The 20,456-nt window shown below is 38.1% G+C and overlaps 1 protein-coding gene across 1 annotated transcript in view; it reads left to right on the top strand.

The window, feature by feature from the left end:
* The window catches only part of LOC145991999 (uncharacterized), a 58,490-nt gene that overhangs the window by 24,271 nt on the left and 13,763 nt on the right, over positions 1–20,456 (top strand). The window contains exon 2 of the mRNA XM_083128004.1: positions 4,763–5,559. Coding sequence (XP_082984130.1) covers positions 4,916–5,559 — 644 coding nt within the window. The 5' untranslated portion in view covers positions 4,763–4,915. The remainder of the gene's footprint in view (positions 1–4,762; positions 5,560–20,456) is intronic.

Genomic DNA, 20,456 nt, shown 5'->3' on the forward strand with positions numbered 1-20,456 from the left:
CCCGGATTTGAACCGGCTGGGGATCGAACCCGGGACCTTTAGCATGGTAGTCAGACGCGTTACCGACTGAGCCACTTCAAAAACAAGAGCAATTTTTAAATGTGTTTAATATTTGTTAATATGTGCATCACATAATAATATAAATGTAACAATCATAACTGATTGAGCATTTTTCATTGTGGGGGCAGAAACTCTGCTTTTCAAAGCTGACATGTTGCAGAGCGAACATATTTATCTCCTGGTATGAACAGAAAGTGGCTTGCTCATGCAGGGTGCTAGTTGCAACTGTCTGCTTATAAGGATTTTGAATGTGTGAATGTAAGAATAGACACGTGACAACTAGATTCAAGATACACAGCTCTGAACAAGTCTTTACATAACATCATATATTTGAATATGTTCCACAACACAACACAATCTGTAATAGAATTTAGTGAAATCTACCAGTTTTAATGGGATACATGCATTCCAGTGTTTGTCTGGCATAAGGGAAAAATCGTATGTATAGTATTTGCGAAGGAAGACTAATCCTACAATTGAACACAGCACGCATCGAAACAAATAGCAATTATGAAAAAGATGTAAGCCATTAAAATTATGTGTTGTTTACACTTTACTAACTTTAACACATAAAGGATACAGTTCCGAATGCCTAATATTTTTTTTGCAATTTTTATAGGAGCATTATTAAGTGCTTTAGAATACTAGAAATGATTGTGGGAGCAAGTTCGAAGCGTGGGCAAATTAATTAGCAAAATTAAAAGCTTCGCTAAGTATTATTTGCTGGAGAAATTATGATTGAAGTGTAAGTTGTGCGAGCAGGAGTTCTTGGATTCTGGTCGATTCAGACAACTTTTTTTCATAGGAGGCTCAAGGGATTTTGTGTTCCAGATCAGATATTATATTATCAGGTGTTCAAAGCAGTAGATGCATTATTTTAATGCTAAGAGCCTTAAACCTGACCCTCCTAACCTAACAAGGAAAGCACCTCAAGCACATGAATTGAATGGCAGTAAATGAATGTTTTCTCACAATCACATGCAGAAGGAAAACGGACTGATCTCCAGAAAACACACAGTACGTTATCACCAAGACTCTGAAGTATATGGTAACATACATAATTAGAAATAAAAAAACTGTCGACCATGATAAATTCGGAATTAAACATACATAGTTACCAGCAATTATAAGCAAAAGTGAAAGATGATTTGATACCCTTGACCCTCTATATCCTATAGAGAAAGTGAAATATTTCGCATGGTATATGAAGATTTTGTTGTTTATGAACATTTTCATTTGATTTTAACTTGCGGAAATGTGTTATTGTGAAGCAAAGTGCGTCTGTTACCTTACCGTGTTACTTTACAGTGAAGTACAGCTCGAAAGTTTCGTACAAGTGAATCGAGCAACCAAAACGATATTTCACAACAGCATTTATAAATTTACTTAGTTAGCTTAGGATTGTTAAGTTTGGTGCCAATAGTTATTATAAACGTGTTCTTTTGCTATTTGAGTGTGCATACAAAGGGTTTTAATAATAAAAAGCGGTGAGAACACTAGGTTTTTGCTTACACGTCTCATACTTTGTGATCAAATATCTCCGTTATTTGTGTTTTCCGCACGCTGAAACTAATTTTATATTACATAAGAACATCAAAATCTGTTGATTAATACAAATTTCAACGTAATTCTCGAGGGGGTACAGTGGGTAAACAGCCCTGAAATTTAGTTTCTTTTTCAATGTTCACATCGTGTGTTTGCTTACAATATTGAGAAAGCAAATAATTTTACTGGAATTTTCATCCACGAGCATGAAGTATATATTTTAACGTGATTTGTTTAAGTTACCTTGTAATCTGTATTGCTGAAGAACAAATGTTTTTCTCTAAATTAACATCCGCTGTAAAAAATGTACCACCTGTGAGTGTTAAACAGTATTATTAAAATCGAATATTCCAACACACATGCACGGCATACAAAAATTTATGAACGTATGTAATTTTTTTTTTTTTTTTTACTTGTTTTCAGTCTTGTCGAACAAATCAAGTTCAGCTGCACTAAAATGTAAAGACACAGATGACCAAATGTTAATAGAACAAACCTAAATTAATAAAGAAAACTTGCCTTCTTTTATTCTTCTTTTCTTGGATTTCATGTCCATTTTTAAGAAAAGGAATCCAACTGCAAAATTCGAAAAAAATCCCTCAATTTGAAGCATTTTAAAATCGTCTGGATCGCCAGAACATTCGCAGATAAAGCTGTAATGAAGCGAAATAGCATCTCAGATGTTAAAGAGCAGAATTTTGAGGACTATTACTTCCTTTCACACTGTTTCATTACCCCTTCAAGTTTTCTTCCATCCGGAAAAAAAAATCTCTCCATCAAGGGAAATTCCCTCTATCCATTGTCTGCGGACTCGGAGCTGGCCGTACTGCGGAGCAAGACACATGCCAAGCAGCATTTCCAGAGACCTCTGGATAGCAGAATATGAACTAAAAGTTACACACGGTTAACACAGGCAACTCGTTGAAAATCGATTTTCTGGGGAACATCAAATATTCATGTAAAACTTCTCCCATGGTATTATAACGTCATTTTGCAATGGTTTTTAGGCATTTTTTTTGCGATGAACTGCAGACAGTTCCCCAGAAATGATTTGGTTCCCCATGAAAAAGATGTGTAAACACATGCAGTTCCCCGTATCGACCAATCTGCAAACATACATACACACACACACACACACACGCGCGCGCGCGCACGTGCACACACACACACACACACACACACACACACACACACACACACACACACACACACACACACACACATATACATACATACATACATACATACATACATACATACATATATCTTGCCTGAATGTCTATCTCTGGCTGAGTGGCGAATGATTCGTAGGCAATGTTGCTAACTCAACACGCTGCTTCACTGGCGTGCTGCATGTCCCACCAAAAAAAAGTGATCGAAACATGCCCTCCCCCACCTTGATTTACTAAATCAGCATAATACACAACTAAATTATTTCTCAGTTGGAAGAGGGATGAGTTTATGGGTTGGTCTTTTGAATGTTCCCTAACTAGTGTGGACATTCACTACTTCTACAAGTCCATCAGATCGTGTGTAGACCTCTTCAGTGAACTCCAGTCCTCCATGTGCGAGATGGAACGTGGTCTTCCTTGATTAGAATCAGCATCCCTGGTTGAATATTGTACTTGGTTGTTGTCCAATTTGTTCTCTGCTGCATGTTGTTGAGATAGTCCCTGGACCATCACTCCCAAATGTGTTGGTTAATCTGTTTAATCTGTTTCCACAGATCCAGACGATTTTCTGCTTTATGTGGCACATAAAGCTCAGGAAAGGATTAGAGGGCTACCTACTAAGAAATGACGTGGAGTGAGATAACTAGTGTCTGTAGGGTCATTGGACATAGATCACAGAGGTTGTAGCAGATTGTTGTATTGGGTGGATGTTAAACACTGTAGTGCAACAGTCTTTTGAAACCCAGAAACTGTCAAGTTGTTTTTAGTGCAAGCAGCATCACTACAATATGCCGGTACAGCTACAGTGAATCTAATGATATTTCGTAACATTTTCATTGTGTTTTTGGTTGCTCTGTTCTATAGGGTCTACCAATTTGAACGTCAGAACTTTAAAATTAGATAGAATGAAAACCACAAGTGATAATGACATCTATATATTTTTATAACCCCGTAGAAAATAATCCAGGGAGGTTAGATCACATGATCTTGGTGGCCAGTTCACATCACCTTTTCTGGACAGAACTCGTCAGGGAACTTTTCCTGCAATAATTCCATTGTTTGGAAAGCTGTGTGGCAAGTTGCACCGTCCTGTTGAAAAAACACATTGTTGATGTCAAGATTTGCCAGTTTAGGCCACAAAAACTGCACCACCATTTTCCTGTATCGCTCTCAATTGACAGTCACATGATTTCCATGTTGGTCCTCTGAAAAATAAGGTCCGATCACTCCATTGGCCCAAAACCACACCACACAGTCACTTTCGCAGGATGAAGGGGTACGTCCAGAATCACTTGCAGATTTTCATCTGCCCAAATCCTACAGTTTTGTTTGTCAACATACCCATGAAGAAAAAAATGTGCTTCATCGGCCAAAATCCAACTGCTGTAGAGCCCAATTAAGGAACTACCGATGCAGACGATGATCATTAGGCTTAAGTTCTTGAGTCAGTTGCACTTTATAAGCTTTAGGTGAATATCGTGATGCAAAATTTGCCATGTTTTCATCTGTGAAAGGCTGAATTGTTGCGAACGCCGTGAAACAGACAGGTTTGGATCGTCCATCACGCTCTGGCTTACTGAAGCAATATTCTCAGCTGAACGACCGACTCTACAATGGACAGATGTTAGCCCGTTTGCTACTGAGCTTGTTGTTCGTTCAAATTTCTCTACGAGGCGGTAAATATGGCATTCTGTCGGTCGATTATGTTCACCATAAATTCCTCTCAATGCACGAAATGTCTGTCAAACTGAACACAAATTTTGATCATAAATTCAAATAATTTCTATGTGTTGTTGCATTGTGTATCTCTCCATGATAACTTGCCACAGACTACTGCACACAGATGTCACAGTTCAATCTCGTCATTTGAGTCAGTGTTGCCACAACACTCTTTCAAAGTTCTGACGTTCAAATTGGCAGACGCTTTACATATAACACACACAAACTTTTGTATACCATTAATTTTTATTTCTTCATTCATCTAGTGGTCGGAACCAGCTTTGGAAGTAGTACAAGGCAAGAATTCAGACATTGAGGAAGCAGGGGTCTCCTCACCAACAACATTTTCCCACCAGGATTCCGGTACATTGACTGCAGGTTCCTGCAAGAGTGCAAGTGAAGGATCTAATGCAGGTGAAATGGTAGCTTCAGAACAAAGTGTTCACAGAGCAGAAGAAGAACAAATGAAGACATTGGATACTAAAGTTGGTATAGTAGGAGAATATAAAGCCAATGCAGGTGAAATGGTAGCTTCAGAACAATGTGTTCACAGAGCAGAAGAAGAACAAATGAAGACATTGGATACTAAAGTTGGTATAGTAGGAGAATATAAAGCCAATGCAGGAGAAATGGTAGCTTCAGAACAAAGTGTTCACAGAGCAGAAGAAGAACAAATAAAGACATTGGATACTAAAGTTGGTATAGTAGGAGAATATAAAGCCGATGCTTTGTGCCTTCACAATATTAAATCAGAAGTTAGTAATGAAAAACAGAATTACATTTTAAGTTATGATGTGGTGGATACATCAGAGACTGCAAGTAGTAATGGATCAACCAATGTGAGGAAACAAAACCAAATTTTTGTGACATCACAAGGAGAAAGTAATAATGTAACACCTAAAACAGAAGTGGATCCTTTACAAGATGCAAGTAGTAATGTCACATCTAATGATGAGAATGAATACAAAGTGTTGAAACAAGAAGTTCTTCAATCAGATAACCAAATTGCCAATGCAGTGAATTGTGAACAGAATGAGAAATCTGCTGTACATCCTCCTGAAATGTAAGTACTTGCCTTTTTCATCACTTCAGAATTAACAACATTCATATAAAGATATCAGTTTGGTGGTTATGCGGAGATAGGTAATTAACTCTGATAAACTTACTATTCATTTTTCCACGTTAGTTTTTTTTTCAGCGATCGATTTCGCCACTCGTCTGGTGACTCACCTGACGAAGCCACCAGACGAGTGGCGAAATCGATCGCTGAAAAAAAACGTACGTGGAAAAATGAATAGTAAGTTTATCAGAGTTAACATTCATATAGTTTATAAATATAGTGGACTCTTTTTAATTCAAATTGCTAGGTAATTCAAACAGAAGTTTATTCTCCTTGAAATTATATTTAATGATGTCAGGTTTTTGTTAATTCGAATTTTGGATAATTATAATGTTTTTCGTGTCCCATTGGCATTCGAATTAAAAAGAATCCACTGCATTAGGAATAGTGATATCAAGAATGAGAAAGGCAAAACTTGAAACTGCCATCATCTAGCCTGGAAACAGCCTGGCATTAGGGTAATTAGGTAATGGTTTTAAAACTGTCCATTTTTCTTACCCCACGAGTTTGCAAGCAGGAATTGGAAATGAATAATTCATTTTATTTGCACACATCTTTTATCAGGTAGTTACATGCCTTCTAGATGTTTAGTTGCAGCTTTCATTTTGCCCATGCCTTTGATCTTGTCAGTCATCTGCTTCCCAGGAGGGTGGGGGTTTGTCCAGAAAACAACATGCCGAACTTCTTGTGTTGACCTTCCAATCTGTCACAGAAAAATGTGAACAAACTTTTCAAAAGAAGAAATGTTGTTGTTGGCCGCGGTTTGAGATACTCAAGGACAATGGTATCTGACGGTATTGGTGGAATATTTTGAGCCGATGCTTACCCATACCAATACCACTGATATCGGCCAATACCGATACATCAGCACTGGTATCAGCTCAGCCCTAGTATTTATGTATATTAAAAGTTTCATTTTAATCTGTTTCCAGGGCCTCGTCGATGGCGCAGTGGTAGCGTTGTAGCCTTGTAATCAAGGTGTCCCGGGTTCGATACTTGGTGGAGGCACATAGTGGTTCGGATACACTTTAAACTGTAGGTCCAGTCCTGATTAACCTTACTGTGCAGGAAGTGGACTTCAAATACCGAATCAATTAATCAATCATAATCTGTTTCTAACCATAAACAGGCATTTTTACAATGTATGATTCAACAACTTTTTGATAATAACTAGCGATGAGCATAATCAAAACTTCTGTACTGAGATTCAACATAATACCTGAACCAGACTTCATGAAATGGTTGGGAACATTTTACTTGCATTACTGAATGCAGTGAAAATTGTATGGATGTGTGTGTGTGTGTGTGTATTTATATGTATATACACACACGGTTTGGCAGGGAAATCTGATGGTTTTAGTTTGGCAACACTGCCGGTTAGGTGGAGTCACATGCAGGAGCTGGGGTTTTGCTAGACACGTGATGCCATTTCAGTTGGATGGAGCAGTGGAAAGCTGTACATCATGTGTTTGTTGTGGATACATTGTTTAAAAAATGTTGAATCTGTAGTTTGAATGCAATGAGCATTTAGGTTGCAGTTCAATGTCGGGCATCATGGAAGAGTTCCTACTGGGAACAAAATATTGTTGTGGATACATAACTTTAGGACTACCAGCTCTGCATTAAAAAGGACACCGGCTGGAATGAAAATTACAGAGAAGTTTGTCTATTCCCAGACAAATGTTTCCCAGGCTGGTCATCTCTAAATGAGGCAACATCAGGGTGGCGACAGACCTGGAAAAGATTGGAATTGGAGAGGTCAAAAAAGTCAGTAAAATGTCAGGGAATTTTGCCTTGATTGACTTTTATTTTTTTATTATTATTATTTTTTAACTATAGATGCAATGAACCTGCCAGACATTTGATTTTGAAGATGTCATAACATGCGCTGCACTTAAACGGGAAATCATCTTGCCATCCTTTGGCATAAACTTTTAGGTCTCTATTATGCATTGGACACAACCATGGTGCCAGAAACAAGTGATGGAAGGTGAGGAGGAGAAATTTCCAGTGAGGCAGACACATTTGATGAACCTCTAAATGTCACATTTAAAATGTATTGACATATTTTTTTTCTTGTCTATGGGAGCTTAAAGGGCTTGGACCTGTTGGACACAGGCACTCTTATGCATCCGATTTTTTTTGTCTGATGTACGACATTTCGTTAGACAAACTTTCAGGCTCTCAATCCTAAAAACATATCATGTTCATCAGTAATCAATGTTCCTCTGCAAGCTCTACTGAATATAACAGGCTGAAGCTTTATACGAGGACGGTCCAGAAAGTACATTCCAATTAACCATAAATTAAAACACAAACTTCGGTAATAATTTACATTTTATTGTCTTAATTACAGTGACCCATAACTTACTTTTCGACATATTCACACCATTCTTTAGGTATTTGTTGTGGTGTGGCACTATGTCTGCCTCCAAAAGGCAGAACCATCTGTACAGCAGCGTTACTGGCAAAACATATGTCCTGCCAGAAACTGCTTCAGCTAAAGGAAGAGATGAAAGTCGTAGCATGTGAGATTGGGTCTCCCACTTAAAATGATGCACAAGAGCCCAATTGTGGTCAGGTGTGTGGGGTTGTGCATGATGGATTTGAGTTCCATGAATTGTGTGCACCGTCGTCTGACCATATTGTCACTTATGGCTTCCAGTCCTTATACCTCTTACAAGTTACAGTGGATCTCTGCCGGCATCCGCTTCTGAACGTGCAAAAATTTGATTACAGCACGCAGTTGGTATATGAAAACTGCCATCTTTCTCATAGAGTTGAGCCAAGCTAACTCCTGCCGCCCCCTGTGGCAGAGTGGTGAGCACATCGTGCTACAACACCAGTGGTCCCGGGTTCGAATCCTAACCTGGGCATTATGTTTGTGAGTGTCCATTCATCAATTTCATCACTCATCCCCATCTTCGCAAATTATCCAAAACTGGCACAAAAAGCAAAGTAAAGTAAAGCAAAACAATCAATCATCCAAGCTAATTCCTGGCGCGGGGCACATAATTGTGGCAGTGACCCACTGTTGCCACTTTTCCATACGAAGAAACTTGTAGTCAACCAGCCAATTAGGCCTACCGATGCCAGGGTTTGCCCAGGTGGGCCCATCCCAGTTTTCCCGACGTTTTTTTTTTCTTCAGAAAAACCCACTCAAAATGTGTTGTTTTTTTTTCAGAAAATGTTGTAAATTATTGCTTTAAATAATTGTGAGGTTCTAGAATTGTCAACAGTTTGAGAAAACTTGTAAAATAAAAGCTTAGCCAAGCTTATAATACTCAAAGTAATTAATGTGGTACAAGTCACAGTAGGTTTTTTCAGGATATTTTTCTCAAATCATGCTAGAAATACACTTTTAACAGAAATAATGCGAACATATACCAGGTGTGCCGGTTAATAATTCTTAATTTCGTCTCTGGATGGCACTGGAAGCTAGGGTTGGTGCACAGTCTCAACTCTTACGTCAGTGTGTTGCCAGGACAGTACCTGTCAAAGTGCTGTGGATGTGCAACCGAGTGCGAGTGATCGTGATATTGGGTTTGTGTGGGAAACATGTTGACCTTCAAACCAAATAAGGAGCATGTGCGGCACGTCCTGCTTTTCTTGTTCCATCAAAAGAAAAATGCGAGTGAAAGCCATCGTATCCTTGTGAAAATGTACAGTGACAATGTCCTAACGCAAGACACGTGTGTGTGGGTGTTGGTTTCGACCATTCAAAAGTGGTGATTTCAACTTGAAAGACATAGATAGCCCGGGTCAGCTGAAAAAATTCCAAGATGCCGAATTGCAAGCACTGTTGGACGAAGACGATACGCAAACGCAGCAACAACTGGCAGAGAAGTTAAATGTTGGTCGCCAAACCATTATCTGATCGTCTTCATGCCATGCGAAAGATCCAGAAGGCAGGAAAATGGGTCCCACATCATCTGAATGACAGACAAATGGAAAAGCAAAAAAAACTGTGTGTGAAGTGTTGCTTTCTCGGCATGAAAGAAAGTCTTTCTTGCATCGGATAGTGACTGGGGACGAAAGATGAATCTACTTCAAGAACCCAAAATGTAAAAAGCCATGGGTTTACCCAGGACAACCTTCAACATCGACCGCAAAACCTAATCACTTCGGAAGGAAGACAATGCTGTGCATTTGGTGGGATCAGAAGGGTGTGGTGTACCATGAGCTTCTGAAACCAGGTGAAACAGTGAATGCCGTTCGCTACCGTCAACAACTCATCAACTCATGCATTGATCGAAAAGTGCCCAGATTGGGCAATATGACACGGAAAAGTGATTTTGCAGCACGACAACACCTCATCACACACAGCGAAAGGCATCAGACACACCATTCCTACACTTGGCTGGGAATTCTTGTCCCACCCACCATACTCACCAGACTTAGCCCCTTCGGACTACCATTTGTTTTCATCGATGTCTCACTCACTTTCCCAGCAACACTTCAACAATTACGAAGATGTCGCACAATGGCTTGCTGACTGGATCACCTCAAAATGTGAACGATATTTCTGGAAGGGCATCCATAATTTGATGGACAGATGGGCACAATATATAGCTAGCGATGGCGCATACTTTGAATACAGCATTTGTTACCTTTATCCCCAGATACACTTGTTTTCTTTCGGATCAATTAAGAATTATTAACCGGCACACCTGGTATACAAGAAACATAAAATCAAAATGGTCTAAAATATTTAGATAAAACATTGAATGAACAAAGCTTATAAGTTTGAAAAGTGGTAGCACTTTAGATATGAGTCACTTCCTTATGTGGGCAAGCTACGTAGTTTCACCTGTGAAGCCACATAGTTTCAACTTTTACAATAAATTTTTCCATGTACAGAACATTACAAAGGAGAGTTGAGTACATTTTATTGAAATGTCATGAAAGTAGAATAAAGTTAACTCTGGTATAATTAAACGAAACACTTTTCAAATGATTCATTTCATTTCTCAAAATTTAGTATTTGTGCAATGCCTAATGCCTAAGACAGTGACCCCTTCCTCCCTCCAGTTCAGTGCATTGATTGAACGTAATGGGTTCCTTGCCCATGCAGGATAAATGTTAATTGTGGTTAGGAGCTCTATACCCAAGAAGTCGAGCACACTCATAATCTACCCCAATTTCATTTGTTCTTAAAAATAGGGGGTGTGGTGTACTCAAATAAATACAATGCATACGTATGCTTTCATGTTTTGACCATTTTTGACATTTTCAAACCTTTTCAGAGACCACAATTTCGAGCTTTGTGCATAAAACTTTCAGGAGCATTCTGACATTACTTGCAATGTAAATTCACAATAAAAGTATTGAAACATAATGCATGATTTAGGAGGAGCATGGGTGGGGTGGATGGGCAAAGAAAGACAAGTCATCTATTTAGTGACCATGATAACATGTTTCTGCAGCTAGAAAACTTGAGAGACTGCAATGGTATTACATGTGAGTGAAATTGAACAATGCGTTTCAAGATGGTGAATAAAAAACTGATTTTCCTCATGTTGCACACACGCTCTATACCATGCTCTCTTTTTCCCCAAAACTGTCTACAATGCACTTTTGGAGTATAAGGAACTAAGCCCAGTCATTGTATGATATTTCGTCGGTCTGCAATTTTGCAGTAAAACTTTAATTATATTTCATAATTTAGAAGAGGAGTGGTGGTAAAATCGCAAACATACATTTTGCCATAAAAATAAAGTTCTTGAGTTGCAATTTTTATAGTTACAAGATAACTTAAAGGATTGGTGTCATATTGTATTGGAGAAAAAATTGTCAACATGTTTAAAGATGGTGGACGACAGACTGATTTAACATGCCTTGCGAGAACTTTAAGTTATGCAAATATTTGAGGTTAGATTTTCGTAGATTAAGAAAACCAAGTCTCAGCTATGTTAGGACGTTACTTGAGCTTGAAGTTTTTAATAAAAACTTTGTAATATAGTGCGTGGTTTATTAAGGGTGGGTGAAAGTCACCACTTTTGAGACCACGAATCTGTAGCAAATTTAGAGTTTTTAAGCTGAAATTCATGTTGCAACTAGATACACCCAGAGGATGATTTTATGTTGCATTTGCATTTGCATTTGTTGAAAGCATTTCAAGATAGTGGATGAAAAATTGATTTTTCATATTCTGAGGTAGCTCCAAAAACGTAACAGCTTTTCTCCTGAGATTTTGGCCTGTGTATGAGACTAGTGAACACTCCCAGTCATGATTAATTTGGGGAGCTAGGAATGAGTAGCATAACCCAGTCATGAAAACCTACAACGATGACTGGGGGTTCGTCGTGCTGACCACATACCATCCCTTAACTGGTTGCATAATCTTCCACCTCAGAGTAGGATCAGGTGGGAGTGTGGCTGGTAGGTAGGTAGGCCTGGGCCCTCAATGGCCTGTTGCGAGATGGATTATGTATGTTTTTAGTTTAAGAGACCTTGATTGTCAATTCTTAACTATGTTAACAGAAAATATAAAATAGTTTTCGATTCAGTGAACTAAAACAATACAAATTGAAAGTTCCAATATATTACTGTGGGAGAAAAATGTATTTCATTTTTTAAAAAATATATATTTATAAACATAACCTGAACCCCCCCCCCCCCCCAAAAAAAAAACACCCGGGGTTGGGTTTTTCGAAAAAACCAGGCAAAATGCCAACCCTGCATTCTATTGGAGTAATGAATGTTTGCTCTTTCGAATCGTTAGATACTATCATTAAACTATGCAATCCTATATTGTGAATTTTCTGCAATTTTCCATTCATTTAATGTTTTGAAGTGGAAATGAACCAACTCTAAGCTACTGCTCTCATCTTCTTGCAACAATATTCTGCCATAACTAAATACACTTTTTCTACTTGTACAGCTTTCACCAAAAGTTTTGAGGACAGCGACTTTTTTACTAGGCAACCCAAGATACACAAGGTTTGGTGGGTTCCGTGTAGCATTAGGCTCAAATTAAGAGCTGCCACATGCACAATAGGTATGTGTGGAATACGCGAAAAAAGAAAATTAAGTATTCTCTATTTAAAATTATTTTTGAAACTCATTATTGTATCGCAAAGGACAAAATCTTTTATGAAAGGAATACAGTTCCTTTACTTAAGAAATTATATTTTCTACTATTTCATTGCTGATGAGTCTGCACAATGCAAAAGAATGGAGGGGAAAAGGGGGAGAAGATGAGATGAGAGGAGAGGAGGCAGAAGGAGAAGAGGAAAAATAGATGAGGGAAGAAAAGAGAGGATAGAATCGGAGAAGTAATGAAACAAAGGGAAAAATGTAAACAAGAGTGAAAAGAGAAGAGAGGAGGAGGCGAGAAGAGGGGAGTAGAGATGAAGAGTAGAAGTGATGAGTGCATTGGAGCCGGGAATGAAAGATAGGAGAGGAATTAAAATGAATGGAGAAGAGCGGGATGAAGAAAAGAGGCGAGAACAGGAGGCAATATGAGATAGAAGCTGAGGTGAGGTAGTTCCAGAAAATATCTTGTGAGCGTCAAGAATTGATGCATTTATCAAATTTTCAACAAGAAACAATCAATAATTTCCTTTCTTCCTCTTCTCAGTTTGTTGAAATGGAGACTTTATTTCTTAACCTTGTGTTAGGTGTGTACGTTTGTGTTGCACAATTAGGTGTGTGGGTGACTGGCGTCACCCACTTATTAAAATGTATCCAGCATAAGGAAAGTGGTTTTTTTTTTCAGATGATGCAGTATTTTATTATTTCGTTTATTTAACAAAAATGTTAATTACAGATTATAATTTTGATTTTACAGTGTAGTATAAGCGAAAACGTATTTTCATGATCACTACACTGATTCCAAGCAAGTTACACAAATGTCTTTGAGATGTTCTCCACACATCCACCTCTTACATTTCAAGCACCATTCCCTTGTAGTCATCTGTCATCTGTCAATCGTGCATCCCTTTCTCTGGTAAACCTTGAACAAACGTTTTTAATGTATACATTGGTACAGGAAACTATAATTTGGATTATGTCATCCTCAAGATATAAATTCAATGCTTCTATTGGAGTCTTAACCGGATGGGCCCTTCCCCTGCTTCCAGGAAGATGAATAATTATGCTACTTGCTGGAGTATGAACATTTTTTTGAGGAATTGTGTCCCATCTTGTTTCATGATCCTTTCCATAATAGAATTCATATGAACTGCATATATCATTATCACTCAATTTGGACGAACTGGATCTATCTTCCTCATCACTCACCTCTTGTTCCGATTCGGTGTTGTGGTCACTTGCAGTCACATGATCAAATTCATGATCACTTTCATCAGAATACATCTCTGTCTCATCCTCTTCCTCCTCAAGCCACTGCAGAACAACATTCATGTCTTTTGTTGGCTCCGTCTTCCGGCATTTTGACATTTTACTTGTTACGTATATAGGTGCACGGTTGACAACTGTCCCTAAAACGCGCTACTGCAGAGAGTATTTATTTCTTACCAACTGTAGGCGAGAAACAGAAGTGCGTTACTGCCGCCACAACAAACACCAACAATCAAGGTTCAGCTACTGAAACACACCACTGCGACAATTGTCACCCATGTGCCTAACGGAGGGTTAATACACTCCACACAAAATTTTGCAATATTGTTACGTTAGACAATAAGTGATAGACACGAAATTGGAATGCAACACCACATGGTATCTGTCTGATGGATATTCTCTTCTTCATGCGCAAAACAAAAAAAAACGAGACCTCTCATGGTTTATAAAAAATTGATTTTCACCAACATATGCCGCTGTGACTTATCACCTATAGCCTAACGTAATAATATTCCAAACTTTCGTGAGAAGTGCATTACATTGAAAATGACAAACAATCCATCATTGAACACAATGGCACCGGAGGAGTTTGAACCTATGACCATTAGGTTGACAATCCTGTACAGTAACCACTACCCTACCAGAAGAAATAAATAAATACTATTGTCGGTTATTTTATAACCAGGAAGAGGATGGATGAGCACCAAAATATCTCAAAGTAGGTAGACAATGTAAACCAAGAAAAAGAAAGTATTACAATTGATGAACATCAACAGATTGTTTATAATTTCCCTAGATTGGATACTTCAAAATTAGCAAAAATATCAGCTACAAAATTAATTTATTCCTCTCGGAAACGATTTCAAAATGACTAAAGATGAATTTAAGCCAAATCTTCAGATTAATTATGCATATATTGTTGCATGAAAGCATATACAATAAATCTCGGAGTTAGGTGCACCCAGTGATGTTATTAGGGACAGATTGGGACACTGGGACTGCAAACGTCCATGAGGCCCTGGCAAATGTTTGTTTTTTACTGGAAATTTTACTTTGATGACACTATTGGAAAATTGTTCTTCAGTAAATTTTGCATGCAGTTTGAAACACTACTCCTAAATTTTCTGCGGCATGAATGCCAAAGCAAGACTTGTCTTTCTAATCCTCATTTTCCTACTTCTTGCCTGTCGAAAACAAACAGATGCAATTCAGGAGCTGCCATTAATGATTTTATAGCTCATCCCAGTAAGGTAACTCGGAGGTCTTTTGAAAATGCAATTTCCCTCCCTGCCAGGTCAAAATTCGGCCCAATTGACTGGTAAGCGGTAACAGATGTCCCTCTTTATCAACGTCTGTAGGGAGTTGCGTTGATTCTCGGGAGAAAACACAATCACAAAAGCACACGCTGGTTCTTTTAAGATATCTATATTCTACCTGTAAAGCACTACATTGAAGAATAACTGAAAAGCAATACTGATCACATCAGATGACGATTGTTCTTGGTAATGTCCAGCTGCATGTCAACGCGATTCGCGCCATGTTGCTTCTCACTCGCTAATCATTTTCTCTGCTTGGTGCCCATGCAAACAGCTGATACTTGGACTACATACGCCATCTCTTGACCAAAAAAATAATTTAACTCACATATCTAAACCAAATAATGAAAACAAGAATAAATGAAACACATTCCTAAACATATTCCCCCCTCTTGATTGGATAAATTCCAATCAACAGATTTGCTAATTCAATTGTCATTAGGTAAGGGAATCAATTTGTTCACTGGTCTTTTAGTAAAACCAGTTTTTGATCTAATTTTTGCCACACGCACTGCACCGTCTTTACCAGGAAACGTCTCGTCCACTACTGCTATCTTCCATGTAAGTGGAGGTGCGTTGTCTTCTTTGACCAGCACCACCATGCCTGGTTGAAGATTTTCTGTTGAAGCCGTCCATTTACAGCGCTGTTGTAGTTCGTAGAGATAATCCTTCGACCATGTCTTCCAAAAATGTTGTTGTAATTGCTGAATGTGTTGCCATCTAGAAAGACTGTTTTGGGGCAAGTTAGTTAAATCAGGCTCAGGTATGGACATGAGAGGTGACCCTATAAGAAAGTGACCAGGTGTTAAGTAAAAGGTGTCACTGGGATTATCAGATATTGAGGTCAGGGGTCGGGAATTGAGGCATGCTTCAATTTGCGTTAACAATGTTGCAAGCTCTTATGTCAAAGTAGCATTTCCCACTATCCTCTTAAAGTGGTATTTCATGGACTTTACAGCGGCTTCCCACAATCCTGCAAAGTGGGTCGCGTTAGCTGGAATGAAGTGCCAGTTGATTCCATCTTTTATTGCAAAATCTTCAAGTCCACCTTTTAGTTGTTCTGCTTTGAAGAGTTGACTGAGCTCTCAGTTCTCTATTAGCTCCAACAAAATTAGTCCCGTTCTCACTATATGTTTTGACATTTTCCTCTCCTAGAAACAAATCTGCGTAGAGCAGCGATAAATGCCTCTGATGTTAAGGAAATAACTGCTTCAATATACACTGCTTTAGTAGCCATGCACACAAATATAGCTACATATCCCTTGGTAGTGATTCTGCTTCTTCTGTTTGTTCTTAGGATGCAAGGACCAGCATAATCTACTGCTGTATTTAAAAATGGACGTGATGGTGTGACTCTCGGGCTTGGCAATTGTCCCATAAGTTGATGTGACGCCTTGGCTTGCAACTTAAAACATATTAAGCATTTATGCAAGACAGATCTTACTGTTTGTCTGATATGTGGAATCCAGTATTCCTGTCTTAAAGAGCTTATCAACAATTGAGGTCCTGCATGTAATAAACGACGATGCTCTGATTCAATTATGAGTTGCGTCATATGATGTTTGGTAGGCAAAATTAATTGATATTTGCTCTCATATGGCAATTCTGAATTTTCGAGTCTTCCACCAACTTGTAATAGCTGTCCGTCATCAAAAAATGGATGCAGATCCTTGATAGGACTATTTTTTGATACTTGTCTTCCTTCTTCTAAGTCATGAATTTCTTGTGGAAATGAAATGCGTTGCACAATTAAGATACATTTCATTAGTACTGCACGTAATTCAACATAAGAAAAGTTTCCTGTTCTCTTCGAAGCAGGATTCTTAACATTGTAAATGAATCTGTAGCATGTTGCTACTACATGAAGCAATCTCTGTAATGTGGAAAATCTCAGCATGAAATCTGCTTCTGTTGCATGTATCTTGCTAAACATTGATGTAGCAATCTTCCTTTTTTTCTGTTATGCATTCTTCTAGTTCACTATTTTCCATAACATGTAATGACCAAGTATCTTCTTTTAACCATGTAGGTTCATTCCACCAAATTTCCGAATCCTTGAGGACTCTTGGTTCTACTCCCCTTGTTATCAAATCTGCTGGAATGCACTTAGATGTGACATGATGCCATTGGTTAATCACAGAAAGTTCCTGGATCTGTGCGACACAGTTACCTACGAAGGTTTTCCATCGAGTGGGGGATGCTGCTAGCCACCCAAGTACGATTTTAGAATCTGTTCACAAATATGTACTGTCAATTGGAATTCTCAAAATTGGTGTTGTTTTCTTAGTTAGTTTAGCTAATAGAAGGGCACCGCACAATTCTAGTCATGGCAAAGTAACCTTTTTTATTGGCGCTACTCTTGACTTTGCGCACAGTAATTTAACGTCGATTTTTCCTGACTCATCTCTTGATCTAATATAAATGCAACAACCATAAGCTCCTTCTGCTGCATCGCAGAACCCATGTATCTGAATGTAATTTGTCTTTTCTCTTGTCAGTACAAATCTCTCTATTTGGATGTGAATTATATCTGGTAGTTGTTGATACAAATTTGTTTATTGGTTTCTTAAATCTGAATCTAATTGTTCATCCCACTCCAATTTACAAGTCCAAAGTTTCTGCAAAAACATCGTATATAAAATGACAGTTGGACTGATAAGTCCCAGTGGATCAAATATGGAGCTAACAATTGACACAACTTGTTGTTTGGTTATGTTCGGTAATGGTGAACAAAAGTCTCCATCTTTTGCTACTTTGCACGAAATTAAAAAAATGTCTGTAGATGGTTGCCAGATGAGACGTAATGTATTTGTTTCTGCTTCATTATTGAACTGAAATGGTGAATTAACTTCTCTGTGTTCTTCTGGTACTGCTTGCACCAATTCCTCACAATTGGAGCACCATTTGCGTAAAATAAATCCACCTCGTTTCAATAGTTCATTCAGTTCAGACTGTAAGTTGAGCATAGTTTCAATGTTATCACCTCCTGATGCTACATTGTCACAATAAAAATCCCTTAACAATATGCTGGATGCATTGGGAAAGTTTTCTTTTTCCTGTCTTGCAAGCAATTGTAATGTTGCAACTGCTTGGTATGCCGATGAGGTTAAGCCATAAGTTACAGTTAATAATTCATAAGTTTGTATTTCCTCGCTTGGTGATTTTCTCCACAATATTCTTTGATATTTAGTGTCATAAGGATGAGAACTCTAATATTGCGAAACATTTGGGCTATATCTGCTGTAAAAACTATCTTGTGCGTTCTGAACCTCAGTACAATAGAGTATAGATCTTCTTGGACTGTAGGCCCTGTCATTAGAACATCGTTAATGGTTAGTCCACTGTTTGTTTTCGATGATCCATCAAATACAACTCTCACAGGTGTTGTAGTACTTTCTCTAATAGCATGATGCAGTAGGTAATATGACTCCTTGTTTTCTTGATCAGTAGTTTTAATTTGCTTCATGTGGCCTAATGATTCATAATTGTCCATGAATTCACAATAGTTCTGCCTGAGTGTTGGCTGTGCTGTTAATCTTCTTTCCAACTGATGAAATCTTTTGTCTGCTTGTTCAAATGAATTCCCTAATTCAGTATGTATTGATTTGAATGGTAGCCTAACCATAAATCTACCATCCTTCTGCCTGATGGTTGTTTCTTGAAAATGCCTTTCACAATCCATTTCTTCTTTGCTCTTGGTCTTTGTGAATATTTCTAACTCAAAAAACCTCTGTAATTGTAATTGAAGGCTATCTTCAGTACGAACAAAACATGAAGTAACTGTTGTAGGTTCTTCACATTGTTGAGGCATAGCTCCTGCTAAAATGTATCTTAACTCTGTATCTTGAAGTACAGGATAATTTCCTATTCTTGCTCTTCTATCTGAACGTAGTAGCAAGAAAAATAGTTCAGATCCAATCAACAAATCTATGCTGCCTGGCTGATGAAATGAATGATCAGCAAGCTGAATATCCTTTGGAAGATTCCAAGTACTGCAATCGATTGCCTGTGTGGGCAAATCGCCTGCGATTTTTGGTAACACAAGACACTTCACTGTTGTTGTATAATTAGATGTTCTAGACTGGATTACAACATCTACACAATGTTTAGTTTCAAGACACGAATTGTTTATTCCCTGGACTGGAACAACATAGTTTTCTTTCTTCAGTCGTAGTTGTTGCACTAATGATGTAGTTACAAAATTTGACTGACTCCCACTGTCCAAGAGAACTCTGCAATAATGAAATTGTCCATTGTTGCCCTTTACCTTCACTAAGGCAGTTGACAATAAAACTTGTGAAGTGTGTCTTTCTTTGACTGTACAATATGAAGATTGAGGTGCTTCATCTCTTGCCACATTGTTGCTTTCTTGAGGAGACACCCTGGAATTCAATTGTTGTCTATTGCTTGTATTGTTACTGACACTCGCCGATCTTGGTCTTTCAGGTGTATTCCTGTGCAAGAGAGTATTATGTTTCAAATTACAAATTTTGCAATTTCCAGATTTACAAAATTTTACTGAATGTTTTTAAGATAAACAATTAAAACAAAGACCTTTCTTCTTCACAAATTCTTGCTTCTGTTTATAACTTGCCTGTAAGAAAGTCTCACATTGGTACAAAGTATGATTTGTGGAACAGTACATGCACTGAATGTTAGTGGATGTTGCTAAATATGTGTTGCTTTGTTTCATGAATTTACCTTGTTTATCATGTGATTGAAACTGCTTAGCATTGGTGTCACTATGTGTAGGTTTCATGTTTTCTAAAGCTTGACACCTGCGCTCTACAAATGTCCCTTTAAAGAGGACCGCAAATAATGAAATTTTTGTATTGCTGGTAATGTATTGTTATCATATACCAACACTTTAAAATTGTCCTTGAATGGTAGCCAGTTTTCATAATTTCCATCAAATGAGGGTATGGAAATCTTTGGAAGTCTAAGTTGTGACTGAACTGATGTAACAGAACTAGTACTAACACTGGGCTGATTCATTTGATCATGCCGCATCACTATTGTCTCCATTTGAGACCTAATGCTGTAGTACCTTTCTTCAAATTCTATTCTGTGAACTTCATCTTCGGTTGCTTCCGATTGAAGTTCCAAACTGGTTTGAACATCATTGAATTTGTCCCACATCTCAGTCAAGTGACTTAATCTCAGTTTAATTTCCTGAACACTCTGTATATTAGTGCCAAATGCATCGACGAATGCTTTCAT

The sequence above is a fragment of the Lepisma saccharinum genome, chromosome 9, assembly GCF_977018435.1.
Source record: "Lepisma saccharinum chromosome 9, izLepSacc3.1, whole genome shotgun sequence".
NCBI lineage: Eukaryota > Metazoa > Arthropoda > Insecta > Zygentoma > Lepismatidae > Lepisma > Lepisma saccharinum.